The 14,249-nt window shown below is 41.7% G+C and overlaps 1 protein-coding gene across 3 annotated transcripts in view; it reads right to left on the reverse strand.

Annotated features, from left to right (window-relative positions):
• Positions 1-14,249, reverse strand: part of LOC107996187 (uncharacterized) — a 36,086-nt gene that overhangs the window by 12,672 nt on the left and 9,165 nt on the right. Inside the window, exons 1-2 of one of the 3 annotated variants that reach the window (XM_028665911.2) lie at positions 10,046-10,070; positions 9,825-9,964 (exon numbers count right to left, since the gene is read on the reverse strand). The exons of 1 other annotated variant lie outside the window; for it this stretch is intronic. In XM_028665911.2, coding sequence (XP_028521712.2) covers positions 9,825-9,964; positions 10,046-10,055 — 150 coding nt within the window. In that variant the 5' untranslated portion in view covers positions 10,056-10,070. Of the gene's footprint in view, positions 1-9,824; positions 11,319-14,249 lie in introns of those variants that run through there. One more of the 3 variants, XM_028665910.2, reaches the window with a different exon arrangement.

Here is a 14,249-nt window from a genome sequence, read left to right on the forward strand (position 1 = left end):
GAGATTATCCTTTTATCGTATAGTTCGTAACGTCAATATCATCCTTTTATGCATCGGCCCCATTTGGCTATTTGGTTTCTGGATAGATTGGAGATAAACGGAGATTATATTTAAAGGCTCGTGTCGTGAACGAGTTCAAGGGTCGCGCGTGTCAATTATTACGTGTTCGATACATTTGTCCGTAATAAATTCGATATATTCCAATTAAATATAAGTCTAAATTTATTCGATGCGTGCAACTTTAATTTCGTACATTTGTATGCAAATAATATTAAATCATAGACAAAGAGATAGATTAAAAATTGAAATATTTTATTCCGCATTTCGTCTCCTGTACAAGTAATATACGTAAAGTATCATTTTCTATTCCAAGAATTTTTTCTCGACGTTTCGATACATTCGATATTTCAATTTCGTACGAACGAGAGAGAACGTAAATGCCAGGCTCGTGGTCGTATTTGCGTTTCAGCTAAACAAACAGCGGGGTTCAAGCACGCCTTCATCGTGGAATTCTCAGTGGTGTTTTACGAGGACCCAGAATCGATAGAGAGATTGGCGTGTTTCGTTTCTAACTACCTTTAGCAAAGCGGTATACGCTTATTAAAGACAGAGAGATGAACGCGTTAGAAACTCTGGCCTGGATTGTTGTAGAATTTTGAGCTAGCTTTCGCGTGTTACCTGATATGCGATAAATAATAATTTTCTCGGAAAAGAGACGAAAGATCGTCGCCAAGAATTGCGAGATCTCTGATTCATCGAAGGAATTCCAATACGATTACGCGCGAACATTAAATGCGGTTTACGAAGAATTCTCAGGTGCTCGTGCACCCAGTATCGATCTTTCTTCCACTTTTTTTGCCCCTTGAACGTGGCCACGAAGCCTTTGCTTCTTGTTCCACGATTTCAAATTCCTTTACCACTTCCCAGTGTGCGATACTTTCCTTTGTTTCGTGTCTTCTAATATTTTCTTCCTGTATTATTTCAAAACTATTGATCTTGTATTAACGTATTATTACAATTTTTAATATAGAATAAGTTATTGATTTTCAATCCATTTAAGCAAGATCGAATTCTTTTAATTATTATTTTAAAATCTTTTACTTCGAAATCGTATCGATATTGGATAATGAAATGGATAATTTTAATTGTTGAAAAATCGATGAAATTTAAAGTGGATAAATAAAAAAGAGATGGGCGATTAGGCCCAATGAAATCTTGGACAAAAACTTGGACAAAAAGATGGCAGTTAATGGGTTAACAAACTGTAAACGATACTATCGAGGGGTCCATTATAAAACCACACAGGCAGCAGTCATAACATTTTTGTGGGCCAACAATGTCGATCGTGTTCGTCGCGATATTTACATAACGGTACGAGTAATATAGTGCATTCCAAGAGAATGCTGAGCCAACCGATCGTTGTTAAAGGAAGAAACTGTTCGATGTATTTTCCTCGTTGGCGGCGGCTAATGAAAGAGAAAATAACACGGAAGGTAGAAAAAGTGTGTAGAGGACCGCATACAAGTGTCAAAGGGAGGGTCTGTCACTCGTCACGAGTTTCAGAGAGAGAAGCCACCCCGTCAGGAGACATCAATAACTTGCAGCCGGTTACAAACCGAAATACGCATCAGGATATTTCCGTTTGGAGAAGAGGTGTTCGTTCGGGAACATGGAGGTAATCGTTAAAATTATATTCCAAAGAAGAAACAATTTCAATACTCTTGCCCCGTCAATTTTGACAAATCTAAGATTGCATCGAAGATTGCGTTTAACCATATTCCATGTGAAAATATTTTTCAAATCCATCACGATGAAAGCGTTGCTAATACAAGTTTGATGTAATTTTAAGATATTTGTAAAACACTAAATTTTCTTATCTTATGTATCATAAAAATATAGTGTACTTTCTATTTTGTAATATAATGTACTCGTACATATGTAAATAGATCCGTTTTAACTCAGATGGATAATTTAATTCTCTTCTAAAGTTTTTGAATAAAAATTGTATTCACTTTCTAATTCGAGAATAGAACAAGACAATTTGAAGAAGTGAAACTTTGAAGAATTAACAGTTCCCTTCGTGGAAGTCAAAAAAACGTTCTTTCGTGTAAACGAAATCGTTTTAATGAGGTGGTTAACAGGCAGGAATTCGACGAAGAGGAAGTCCACCACTCGCGTTAAACGAAAATCCAGCGGGTAAGTAATCCGGCGTATCGAGCGTGAAACTCTAAAAAGAAAGAATTCAGAGGGGGAGAGATTGAGGAAGAGCATTGGGGTGGAATGGAGGACGACGCCATATGCTCGCAGGGTGCGTTATAACGAAGGGTCTTTCCTTAACAGGAATTCATCAAGCCCCTTATAAATCTTCGTCGTGCTTCGAAGAATGCGTGCACTTTAGAGTTTTCAACCCATCGTCAATCCCCGTCCAAACCGAGTGAATCTTTCGCACAATGGTTTATTTCAACATCGTCCAGTTATTCACGGCGAATTTCCATGTATAAATACGCACAGTGGTTCGTCGACGTGCTGAAAATAGATCGCGTTATCGTGGGCTTATCGTTATCTGTATTCTTTTACACCGGTTGGAATGGAATGGCAAGCTGATGCGACACCCGGTATATCACGTATCCCCGATTCCAGGCAAGGTAAACGACACCTTTCAACGGAAATGCTGTTGAACGGCCTTGCTATTTTTCTAATCCGTTAACAGATTTGCATATTTATACGTAATTAAAGGTAAAACCGTTCTCATTGAATTAATTGAGAAGTGTTTTCTCTAGTAAAAGTATCGTTTTTCAATAAATCGCCTTTAATTATCAAACTCGTTATATCGTACTCGTAACTATATTTTTCGTTGTAATTAATAATATCAGCCACAATTTGCTTAATTCGCAACGACGGCGACGACGATGATGATGATGATGATAATGGTGATGAGCGAAACGTTATTGGAACTAGTTGGATCGCGTTTCCCAAGCATGGAAATTTCTCTGAGAAAGAGAAGAGACTCGGAATTCGCAATTCGAAGAAAAGCTTGGTCGATTTTTCGGAAATGGAGAGGGATTATGAGAAGCCACTTTATAATTAGAGCGCGAAGAAAATCGTGCTGGGCCGGTTTGTCTACAATTTCTTCGCGACGACTGTCCCACGCCAATGGAACCACTCAACGCCTAGTAATATGCATTATCTGCTTCCCTTTCTATCTTTTTTTTCCCCCCCCTTTTTGACCGCCATACGTTGTGACAAACGTTATTATTACCCGTCTCGGCTTTTTCAACACCGAGCATAAAATTTTACGAGCACATTTCCATCGTGAAGAAAAACCGCGAGAGAAGTAAAAAAAAAAAAAAATAACATCAATCTATAAATAATTCGAACAAGATAATTAATAGAAAGTAAAGATAACAGAGAGACAAAGAGAAAAAAAATTAAAACGTCGATCGAACTTTTCGTCTACTTATACATATACACCTGCGAACGAAACGACGAAACGAAAGGCGACACGTAACGAAGACGATAAAGCGGTGGCAGCTCCCTCGCCGACTTTTCGATTCTTTCTTTCTTTCTTCTCCCTTCGTTTCGTCACACGAACGGCGTGTTCATTAATTTTCATGCGAGCCCACGTGCAGACGCGGTGCACGACCTCGGTTTGAATGGTGGCAGTATCGGCCAGTCCCAGGTAGGAACTCCCTTATAATAAATTCCTTATCCCAGAACTCCATTGAATCCCGAACGACACGGTCCTCCTTTACCCCTTTCCGCGCTGGCACGTGCTTTTCAGCTGCCGCCACTGTCCTCTCTCCTCTCCGCGCTCATGTCCTCAGGTGCTGCTGTTCGAGCACGCGTCCCCACTCTCCGATTTCCGGCCGAAAAAAAAAAAGAAAAAAACGAAAAGGGAAAAAATGGAGGAGGAAAACGAAGAGCAGAAGGAGGAGGATCTGGCGACGCTTAGAACAAAAACTCGTCCTTGAATACGGGTTGGAATACGTATCCTTCCTCGCGTATCCTTCCCTCCACGAAACCGTGCAACGCTTGTTCCGCACGGTTGCCCTTGGTCTGGACGGAAATCAAGGTCACCGGGAGCTTCTTCACCGGGATTTAACGTCGGAAGATGGAAAGTGATTCTCTATCTTGAATCATCTCTTGAGAAGTATATTCCTCGAAGGATCTTGTTGCTTGATAGTTACGGGGTCACGTTATGGAAACGACATCCAATATAGGTGGAAATATAGTTGTAATAAAAATAAGAGCGATCCTCTTGCGTTTCGTTGCAGCGACAAAGGGTTCGCTGACCAGGTATAATACGAGCCGTAAGACGAGCGTATATAATATTCAGGAGACAGACACCTTGTGCTACCCGTGTCATCAATGTTGGCCAACGCGGTCAGCGAAAAATCGATCGCTTTTAATATCGTGTTTCCTCGTTGTTAGTTGCTCGATCGTATCGATTTCTTTAATTAATCAGCCGGAAAAAAAATTGTAATCGAATCAATCCAAGATATTTTAACCGTGCAAGAATAAATTTTTGGAAAGTCGGTGAACTCGATTCTTGTTACTTGAAAAATAATATAATACTATTAATTATCACCGTCGATGCAACAAAAGATTTCAAGCAATTCTAAAGCAAAGATTATCTCTACCACATCAAAGTATCGTATACTTTGTCTTGTTGTTACGATACTGTGACGTCGAAATCCTCATCCGAATCCCTGGAACGCGCGAAGAAGCCACGCGTTAATTAAGGGAAACGCCAACGCCAAGATCTCGACCAAGATTTCCCTCGGTCTTACGCGAATGGAGGAAGCTGGGATGGGGTTACCCAATCCGATTTTTATCCCCGTTACACATCGGGCGAAGTTATGTAAACCGGGTCGTGCGACGAATCGAGGCACAAAAGAACGAACGAACGTTACCACTACCACCGCCAAATGTACACACGTTTCGCATCGAGCGTGCGAAGTGTGCTTTATCCGTGGACAATTAGTCTTCCCAGGCTTTCGTGGCTCATTGTTTCCCAGCTGCGGGAAAGTGGCGGCGCGAAAGTAAGAATCCGCAGCGGAAACGAGGGAAGCCCGTTGATTTCTCATCGAATCCGGGGACGAGATTGGCCTGGAAATCGGTCGAAGCGATTCTGAAAGGAGCAGTGTACCCACGCGAGAGACCTAGAAACTTGGCGAGGGAGAGAGTGGAAGAAGAGTTCTCGTTTCGAAAAGTATTTTACTTTTCCGCCGATGGATTTTTCTCGTATTTTACATCGTATCCCAACGAGGAATGGACTTTTGGTCGAACCTCGAGATTCTTAATGAGATTCATAAATTGCACTCATAACGTGAATCATCCAAAGACGAATACGTTCGAAGCGACGAATTCTGGAATATCATTCGAACAACGAACAGGAAAAACAGATTTCGTAATCGCGTTGCGAGTTAGTTTTGCATATCCTGTTTACGCAGTTGTGTTATGCGCCGTAGACGATACCGCAGTGGCGAACAATGAGCGAACTTATCGTGAATCTGAAACGAAACGCGGCGAGTATCGAACCAAGTTTTGGACTTGGTCGTCGGTATTTAACGAGCGAGGATAACTTCTTGTAACGATGTTTGATTCAAAGACTCGTGAATGGATTGGCTCTTTTTCTGTCCCGGAAAAAGAGGCGCAACAGGGTCAATCGGGAGCTCGCGTGGCGAGGTCGAGAATTTCTCGCGAGGGTCAATCACTGTCACTTGCATTAACGGAGGCAAGCGTTTCGTGCTGTCGTCGGACGTTGCAATTACGGACACTGTGCGTCCACGAGCTTCGAAATGAATATTTTAAGAATCCAAGCATTTCTTTTCAAATCTTTGAAAATAATAGCAAAGTAGAAACGAATATTTTTAGTAGATTTACATTGAACAGATCGGAGCTTGAACAGCTACGCACAGAATAATTATAAAACTGTTTGGTTAACGGGAATATTTCAAGTTCAACATTTCGTATGGTATGTATAAAACATTCTTCTCTCAACTAGTAGTAGAACCGAGAATGGATGAACGTCTATAGTTTCGATAAACAAAATAATCTATAAATGTCTAACCAGTGCAAATACTGGTTATAACGGAAAATCTCATCGATGAGAAACACGATGTTCGATGTTCGCCGCAAAATGTATCGTACCAAAAGAAGAAATTCAATCTCTGAGGGAATATGTAACGAGCATACGTGAATAAACGAAAGTGGTAAAATGGGCTGTAGCAAGTAATCTCGCCGTCAATCAGACGTTTTTTTTTTTGCGCTACATTTTCCAGATTGACGCACGTATCCCTGTGTCTTATGGAGCTCGGGCTTCTCGATCCGTGGAGCGCATAGAGACGATTAATTAACGTCTCGTCACGGACGATTATTAGGTATAAAACGAGAGCGAATCTCTAACGATGCAGTCGAATACCGTTTCGACAAATGGCAACCGCAGAAAGCGTTCGCCATGCTATGCGATGAACCATTCCTCGTGGCACGCCAAGCATCCTTATCGCGGATCGACGACCGAACGACGTTTCATTAAAGAGTAAGTGTCCGAGGAGTAAGTGAAATTACGCGGCGAGACTCGAAACCACACGAGAAAACGAGACTTGAATTTCAAACCGATCCCTCCCCCTCACTCATTTCAATTGATTAACGCGCACGTGAGCCGATTATGCACGATTCCTATCGTCATAAGAAATTCTTTCGATTCGGTCGATTGTGAGATGCGCTCTCTTAGATACCTAATTAATATCAATTTTAAGTAATCGAAAGAATTTTGGAAAAGACGCGTTGCAAGATCGAACCCTTCCCAAAATTAAATAACGAGAGTTTGGATTCTCAAGATAATTCATCGTAATTCCCTAAATTTTCTCTAATTCGAGATTTTCTTTTCTACGGAAACCAAGTGTCAACAAGTAGCTCTGAGTGCGATTATTCGCGAAAGGATATATCCATATCGTCGTGCGATTATTCGCGTAGGACCACACGGGCCGTGACGTTCTCGAATTCAGCCTCTGGAGAACGACAATGTCCGGTGATGCACGTCCAAGTGGCTGACAATTGACACCCGTTTCCGGCGCTTCCACAAAAGAACTTCTCTCTCTCTTTCTCTCTCTTCAAGAATATAGGGCACGTGCCCTCATCGCGTGCCCGCTTTCACGTGCACGCACCGCCCTCTCGTCGTCCATCCTCTTCCTCCCAATATGTTCTTTGGAACATAATACGGTCATGCTGGAAAACTTCCTTCCTACCGATACTTTTTCTCTCCAGCCATATGGCGGCCGAGGATTCGAAGGCTCGTTGGCACGAGATGAAAGCAAAACTGCAACGGGATGCATGCTCGTTGATAATGATTCCTCGGCTGATGGACACCGCGAGTCTGGATCCGCCATTCTGAATCGTTGAATCGTGAGTTAATGCATCCTTGATGGGATCGACTTTTTTCGTTTTATATTTAGATAGGCCATTGGCCGGGAATAACCGTAGAAATTATCGACATAAACGCTACCCGAGAAATCGAAAGATGGAGTTAAAAAATTGCTGCAACGCTTCTAACATCGTATCGTAATTCAATCCTGTTTCTCTCCGGCGTTGTTGCGCCAATTTTTTGCTTCGGTAACTGTATAATTGGAGATAATGAATCCAATAAACGCTTCGCGCAACGAACCGCAGAAAACGGTTTATGCCGAGGAATCGTTCTTCGCGCGTATTGTTGAACCTGATTGTTTCATTTGTTCCACTTGTAAAACTCCATCAAGATTGCCCGGGCGAGGGATCTTCCGCGTCACGATCGAAATCGATATTTTAATATATATATATAGCATACAGTAGTCATCGGGCAGGAAATCAGCGCAGCTGTTGTTTACACGGGACTCTCCCGGACTTCGCGTCCACTTCGAGAGGTCGAGAGCCGTGGAGAGCAGTGGACGCGGCTGTTCGACCTCCTCCTCCTCCTCCTCCTCTTTCTCCTCCTCCTCCACTTTTCAAGTAGCGATCTGCTCCCAACGAATACGAGTACGCAAGCTCTTCCGTCGATGCGATGTGGTCTCGAGACGCGTGCTTCTACTCTGTAAAACGTCTGACGAACCTCTAGCACCGCTCTTCGAGAAATAAGCCCACTTGATACGTCCAATTAAAACGTCGGTCGCGCGCCACGCGAGCGAGGGCAGACGTGAAACTAATTGTCGCTACGGAGAAGGAATTCTCGAGGAGAGAAGAAACTGTGAGCAATTAAGGAGGGAATCTCGCATCAGATTTTCACGCGCGTCGACACAGGTGAAAACAGGCCTAAAACGGATCTATTCTCGTCGCTTTCCACATTCTCTTTTTTTTTCTTTTTCTTTTCCATCCGCTCAGTTCCGTTCTCATCCGAATTAAGGAACGACAATCGTCGAAGCGAGATTTGTGGGTCGCGAGGACTTAATGGCCGGATAAATTAAATCGTGAATCCAGCTCGGAAGTCGGGCTTTAAATTCGTTCGACTCTCTTTTAGAAACGGGCAGAGAGAATGTGTAACAACATCTCGGAGTGATTTACGTTCTAATCACGCGTGTGCGCGCATGTGTAATTGTTCCAATTGAAAATAGTATCCTGTCGATGTTTACCAGAAACGAATGACCCAGTATTAAATCTTTTACGGTGACTAATTGCACACGTAAGCGTGTCCAACTTTCTTGTTTAACTTTTACTTCCACGTTAATCATACATTAGACGAGATGTGCAAAAGATTCATTGGTCGAAATTACCCCTTTATTCGCAAGAATATTTTTTCTCTGTTTTTTCTTTTTCTCTCTTTCTCTCTTAAAAGCCAGATAGAAACTCTTAAATTTTTTTCCCTTTGTTCGGTTTATGGCTTACGTTTTTAATAGGTGAGATTATTATCTTGTTTATCTATCCTCTGGATCATTTATATCCTCGCGACGGATCTATGGGGGGATTGATTCTCGAGAAAGTAGGGTTTTAATTGAAGGTATTATTTCGTTAAAGGGGATTCGTGACGTTGAATCGACATTATTTCCCAGAATTTTATCCTCGAATTGCATCCGTGATTGATGGAGGGCGATTCTTTTCTTCTTCTTCTTCCTCCTCCTCCTCCTCCTCCTCCTCTTCTGTTCATCTTGTTTATATTTACTAGTGCTCTCTGATCTACGATATTAAGAGAACAGGAGGTCGGTGACAGACGGTCGCAGGTCCGTATAATTGGTCCTTCCTCTGCTGCTGATTGTTTTAAACGAGAACAACTCGACCAACTTTAAGTCCCCCGTTACCACCAACACGCGCGCGATTATTAGCGGGTACAACCAGCACGCACGGAACGCTTACATCCGGTTCGTGGACCGTGGAAGGGTGACAATACGATTCTAGCATTAACTCGAGGTAAGTACGATTCTAATCTCGTTTCAACAGAATTTTTCACTCGCCGTATTTCGTATTTCGTCAAATGTTGTGAAATTGTTTCACATCCTTCACCTCTCCCCGATGTATCTTCATCTAAAATTTTTTAAATCAAACGCGATTCGAAATTCCTCGAATAGAATAGAAATAATTAAATTCGGGACATTGTTCGATAGAGGAATAGAAAAATTATTTTATCTCATCATTATTTAGAAGTATAAGATTCCAAAAAATATTCGATCTTGATTCGTTCAAATCGAAATCGTGGATCATTTAAAATTATACATACCGAAATTACACCAAATTACGCGATAAATTGAAAAATTTGACGTATAATTTTGTTCAAATCAACGTGTTTTTCACGTAGCCAGAAAGAAAATAGAAACGAAAACGAAAAATGTTCCCTTATTTTTATCTATGTACATAATCACCCTGTTTCCTCCATCCCTCTGGATCCCTTCAAACCTGGCCCGTAAAATCGCCCTTCCGTTCGGTGCATACACAATGCATACACCTGACTGGAATTGCCGCGACCATAAGGCGATAAGGTCGTCGGCTTGGGTAGGGTTATCTGGAACGAAGGTGGTTCTTTTCATGAATAATGCAAAACTTAGGCACTCACCGCGAAATGTATGCGAGTATCGAAAGTTACCATTTTCCATAATTTCATTCTCCCTCGATCGATCGTTTCCTCCGTGGTGGAAATTAATCGAAGTAGATTTTCGCGCCAAGGGGGAATCCCCGCTTCGTTAACGATGCACGAGATTATTGCCAATAAGTCGAAAATAAACGAGCAATGACGCTCGTTTAACCCGTCCTCTTGACTTCACTTGACCAAGTGTCAATAAGTCGTCACACTATGTCACTAAGACCGAAAAACAGCTGTTAACGATACGTTTCGACGACATTCCAACTTTTTCTAAATTGACGATTCCAAAATATCTTTCTGCCCTCGATTAATGGAGAGTTTCGACTCTCGAACCCTCATTCAATCCACAAGATTTCGAACAAATGAAATATTTCTCCAATTTTCGCTAATTCGCGAAAAAATATTTAAGCTGGCGATCGTTATTGAATATGAAGAGATCGTATTTCCCAATATTTCCCTTAAAAATAGAACGACTCTATTTATCCAGCAAGTTGAGATAGGCCGAGGAAAAGGAAGCGAGAATATTGCCACGATCGGTCACGTCCCTTTGGACTCTGTGTTATAACCCCTCGTGGGTGGAGGGTGCGTTGCAGGTGCATTCTGCGCTCTTTCAACTGTGCCCACTAAACATAGGCTGTCGAACAACCGTTCGATGACGTACGGTTTCATCGATCTATTTCCAGAAGCTGGTCGTAAAACTAATATTGGTGTCGTAACAACGCCGCGCGTTACTTCAACGGTGCGGGGTTCATTGCACCGGAAGTTTCGTGTCCGTGCTTTAACTCTTTCGTCACAAGTAGTAGTCGTGGGTAAGGTTGAAATCGTGGTAACACGGCGATAAGAAGCTCCCAGCATGGATTTTGTGAGAAATTGTGATCCGCCCTGATCATTCCGTCATTTTTCGCGTACGATGATATTCTTCCGTTTATATCTTGCAACATACGTCGTCCAACATCGTACGTGTTCAAATATAATTTTAATCTTAAGCTTTCAATTAATTTTATCACTCGCGTGTGTATAAACGACTCCCAAGAACAATGGAAAACTTTGAACTTCATCTATCGCTAACGCATAAAATCGTGGTAACGGTATTTATAACCGGTCGGGAGTAATAAGAGACGGTGGAAACGAATGACGGTGGAAAAAAAGATACTTTCGACGATTGTCCACGAGAGACTCGGGGCGAGCTCGCGTGGAGCTCGCGTGTTTCGAGACACCCGTTACATGGCACGCAAGAGATACGCCGCGTTACTGGCGCCGTGCCTATCATTACGTTGTTTAACTCATAATACATCGTAACACGTACGCTACTGCAGCGTGTATCACAACCGTTTACGCGTTTCAACGAGCGCGCGCGAGCGCGCCTTAACGATCCTGTGCGCTGGCCGGCCGGCCATCGCGCGAGCTCCCTTAATCCACTCGTTGCGTGTGGAAACAATGCGGCTACTAACGTCAACACTTGCCACTTCGTCCTTCCCTCTTAAACGAATATTTTAAATTTAAATTGAAATTTCATGCAGTGATTAATCCTTTGATTAAAATTAAATAAAATTAAAAATTATCCACGTTCCTTCCTCGTATTTATTTATTCTTACAGCGTATTTCTCGATCGTCGAATATCGGGAAAGTAAAAGTGAATTAGGAAAGTAAAGTTCGAAATTTTTTTGCAAGCGGAAGTCGAAGTTACGGGCTTTCGCGTCGATTTTTGAGAAATACGAAGAAAGGAGGACCACAAATAATATCATTTTGCGTACATATTTCCGACTTTACCATTCGGTTTTCCGTCCGGTTAGCGGTTCGAGCAGCCTGTATTCTCCGAATCGATACCATCCTATGCATCTCATCAATGTGGTTTCCGCCTCTTGTCCCTTTGTTACAATGACTCATACACGTTTCGTAATAGACTAATTAGCGCGCGATCAAAGTGATTCATACCGAAGGATGATTTGCATCAAACCTACTCATACAACAAAATCAGGATTTTTCTCGTGCACCGATAAGACAAGATTCTTCTTGTATAAAAAAAAAAAAAAGAAAAAAAGAATAATATCATTTGGTACGAAGAATGTAGTGAAACTTCCATTAAGATAAACTTTTGAACCGAATACTTAAGATATTATTACGTCCACTAAAAAATGCGTGTAGACTTTTAAAACAGTGATAAATCGAAGTCTAGATTTAAAACCTAGGATCTAGGTTAATGGCAAGGGAGTTTAACTAACGCGGGGACCGATCTGGAAGCAGTATCTATCCCGTATAGAGTTTTTCTAAAATAAAAATTCAAAAATTCCAAAGCTCGAAAAGTCACAGTTTTCTTCGGCGAAGAAAAATTTGACGAAAACTCGCGTCGAGAGTTTATCTTCTCGCGGGATTCAGTGATTCAGACTCGCCATAAGGCAAACACGATTATCAGACGAGCGTTGACGACGTCGGCTCGGTTGATATCGCGCGAAGATATAAAACGAGGGACCACTGCGAACAGAGCACAAAGGCGGTAAAAGGGGAGGAGGGGGGCATAAGAGAGAGCGACGACAACGGGGAGTGGACGAGGGGGAGAGGAGAATTCACGAAAGAAAGAGTGAATGGGAGCACTGTGCGCCAGATGGTCGGGGCTCGATCGAGCCGCGATCTCCGTACCCCGTTTCCATTACTATTTCCCAATGATGAAGGAAGATCTGTGCCGGTTACACCACGCAAAATCTCGTCCATAGAGAAAACGATATAATCGAGACGCTCCCCGTTATTGTGCGCGGCTTCCATGACCCCTGATAATTAATGAGAATTTATTGAGCCGTAGTCAGGGAAACGTATAAACCGAGGCAATTATTAGGGACGTCTGTTCGAAGAGGGAACGTGAATGACGAAGATAGAAAAATCTTTTGCAAATAGAAGAAGATGATAAATCTCCATTATCTCGAGTCATAACATAACATGGGGGAGGGGTGAAAGCCGTGTTATTATATATATATATACAGTTACAATGGAATCTTGGTGAAATTATGCACGCATAACACCATCGAATTATCCATTGACTCGAGAAATCGTAACACTTTTGCGGTTCTTCTCTCGTATACACCATGGTTTTCATTGCGATTTTAAATATATACGAGAGGTTAACGAGAGCGTGTGTGCAGCGACGAAAAGAAGAATCGTATGTATATATATATATAACTTGAATGGACGGAATGATTAAGTGTTGCGGTTGAGTAGGTAACACGAAACTTCTCGAAATTTTTATCTCATGCACGATTCCGGAAGGGAATTCGTATTATATTCTACGCGTGAGGACACTCCGAGTATTTTGTAGAAACGATTAGATTCTATTTACGATGGTAAACTCTCTTTGGAATGAAAATTTTAACAAATTTCGAGCATAGCACACATTTCTGTTTCGATTTATTGATGAATAAATGTTTTAAAAAACATTTGCTAAATAACGAAGTGAAATGTGTTAACAGATGACTCTAAATTTCTCCAAAATTTTCGAAATTCTAAAATGTCGAAAGACACTGGAGGAAAAGTAAAAGATTTACTTTCCGAGAATATTTAAAAAAAAGTTAGAAGGTACAAATTTGTAACATATCTTCGATGGAACTACTGAAAGCCTTTATTGTACATTGTCAGTGCCAAATTGTACGGAGTACCAACCATGAATGAACTGCTTTCATCAAAGTCTCGATCGAAATCTCTTCCCATTCGCGAAATATTAAATAATTCCATTGTTGTTATCCTGTTTCGATCTATCGATGTGGAGTAAAGTCGAGCAAACTTTCCTAAGCTACCGGACACCTATCACAAAGAGGAATGACACGCAGAAACATGTTTCACGCGCGGTATATTTGACCACGCATGGCGGTCCCACCTTCTTCCTCGCTTCGAATATCGTGCCAACCACCGAGGGTATCATTATTCGATCCATAAAGGGTGCAAAGCAAGAGCGATGCAGGAAGAATGTTAAGTGTCGCAATCGATGATTGTTCGACGTTCGTAGGAACACGAAGCGCGGCCATCTGCACTGGAACCGCAATTGTTACTATTCGAACAGATGTCGATCGATGGAACGACAATCCATCGAACAAAAAGGTTTTCGATAGTAAGGTGTAGTACATACGAGAATTCAATACGGCCAAAAGGAATTGCGTAAGAAGATTGAGAAAGGAATGAAAAATGAAAAATTCCGATATATTAATCCAAAATCGAGATATTC

The sequence above is a fragment of the Apis cerana genome, linkage group LG13 (genome assembly GCF_029169275.1).
Source record: "Apis cerana isolate GH-2021 linkage group LG13, AcerK_1.0, whole genome shotgun sequence".
NCBI lineage: Eukaryota > Metazoa > Arthropoda > Insecta > Hymenoptera > Apidae > Apis > Apis cerana.